The 1,093-nt window shown below is 43.2% G+C and overlaps 1 protein-coding gene across 1 annotated transcript; it reads left to right on the forward strand.

Moving 5' to 3' along the window:
• Positions 1–152: 152 nt before the first annotated feature.
• Positions 153–903, forward strand: Pmar_PMAR021677 (hypothetical protein; the record flags this gene model as incomplete). The annotated part of the gene is made up of 4 exons (XM_002781373.1): positions 153–213; positions 261–369; positions 603–749; positions 803–903. Coding segments are annotated over 4 exons (418 nt in total), but the record flags the coding sequence as incomplete, so codon positions are not given.
• Positions 904–1,093: the final 190 nt, after the last annotated feature.

Consider the following 1,093-nt stretch of genomic DNA (forward strand, 5'->3'; position numbering starts at 1 on the left):
TAGTACTATTACTGTGTACTACAGCATTGTCTATTGAACGCACCGTATTGTTGTTATTGTCAGGTGGTGGTAAGTCGCTATGTTATCAGCTACCAGCACTAGCATCGTCTAGGCCGGGGTTTGCCCTCATAGTGAGCCCACTCATTGCACTGATGCAAGACCAACTACAGAAGCTGCGTGGGGTCCTCACTAACAGTTTTAATGATACTCGAAGTGAGGTGGCAATTTCGTGGCGCAGTGACGATAGATGCTGATATCAGATCGATTTGGCCCTTCTGCATGTGCGGTGTTGAATTCCTCTATCACTCCTGCTGAGAAAGAAGTCCTCCTTGAAGACCTTCAGCTGGAGACGCCTGCCACTCGTATTGTGTAAGCGTGTTGGCAAACTTGATGCATGGTGAACCGAACAGTTATGCATATCTACAATTTCGAGACTACGACTATAGACTACGAAACGCTTCTATAGCGTTGATGTCTAGTCGTATTGTTATCATGTTGACTTTCACTCTTTATCACTTGTTATCACTTGTCATTTTTTTTCACTTGTTATCACTCTCAGAAAATTGAAGGTGTTGAAAATACCGGTTTGGTTCACAATGTAGGTATATAACGCCTGAACAAATATCATCAGAAGTATTCAAAAATAACATCCTACAGAGAGTAGCGGCCAACAACACTCTCCTGTATGTTGCCATAGATGAAGCCCATTGTATTTCGCAATGGGGTCATGACTTCCGACCGGCTTATAGGTAACAACACTTTAGGAATTTCGTGGCGCGTGACGTTTTTTGACCATTGTTAGACGTCTGCAAATCTTCCGAAATTTGTGCCCGAATGTACCACTGTTGGCGTGTACGGCTACTTCAACGCCCAAGGTCAGAGACGACGTCATCAAAAGCTTGGGTAAGGACTTATACCATCACTTTACTTCTTAAGCCCATCACTTTACTTCTTAAGCCCATCACTTTACTTCTTAAGCCCATCACTTTACTTCTTGAGCCCATCACTTTACTTCTTAAGCCCATCACTTTACTTCTTAAGCCCATCACTTTACTTCTTAAGCCCATCACTTTACTTCTTGAGCCCATCACTT

Source organism: Perkinsus marinus (assembly GCF_000006405.1).
Source record: "Perkinsus marinus ATCC 50983 genomic scaffold scf_1104296942638, whole genome shotgun sequence".
NCBI classification, from domain to species: Eukaryota; Perkinsozoa; order Perkinsida; family Perkinsidae; genus Perkinsus; species Perkinsus marinus.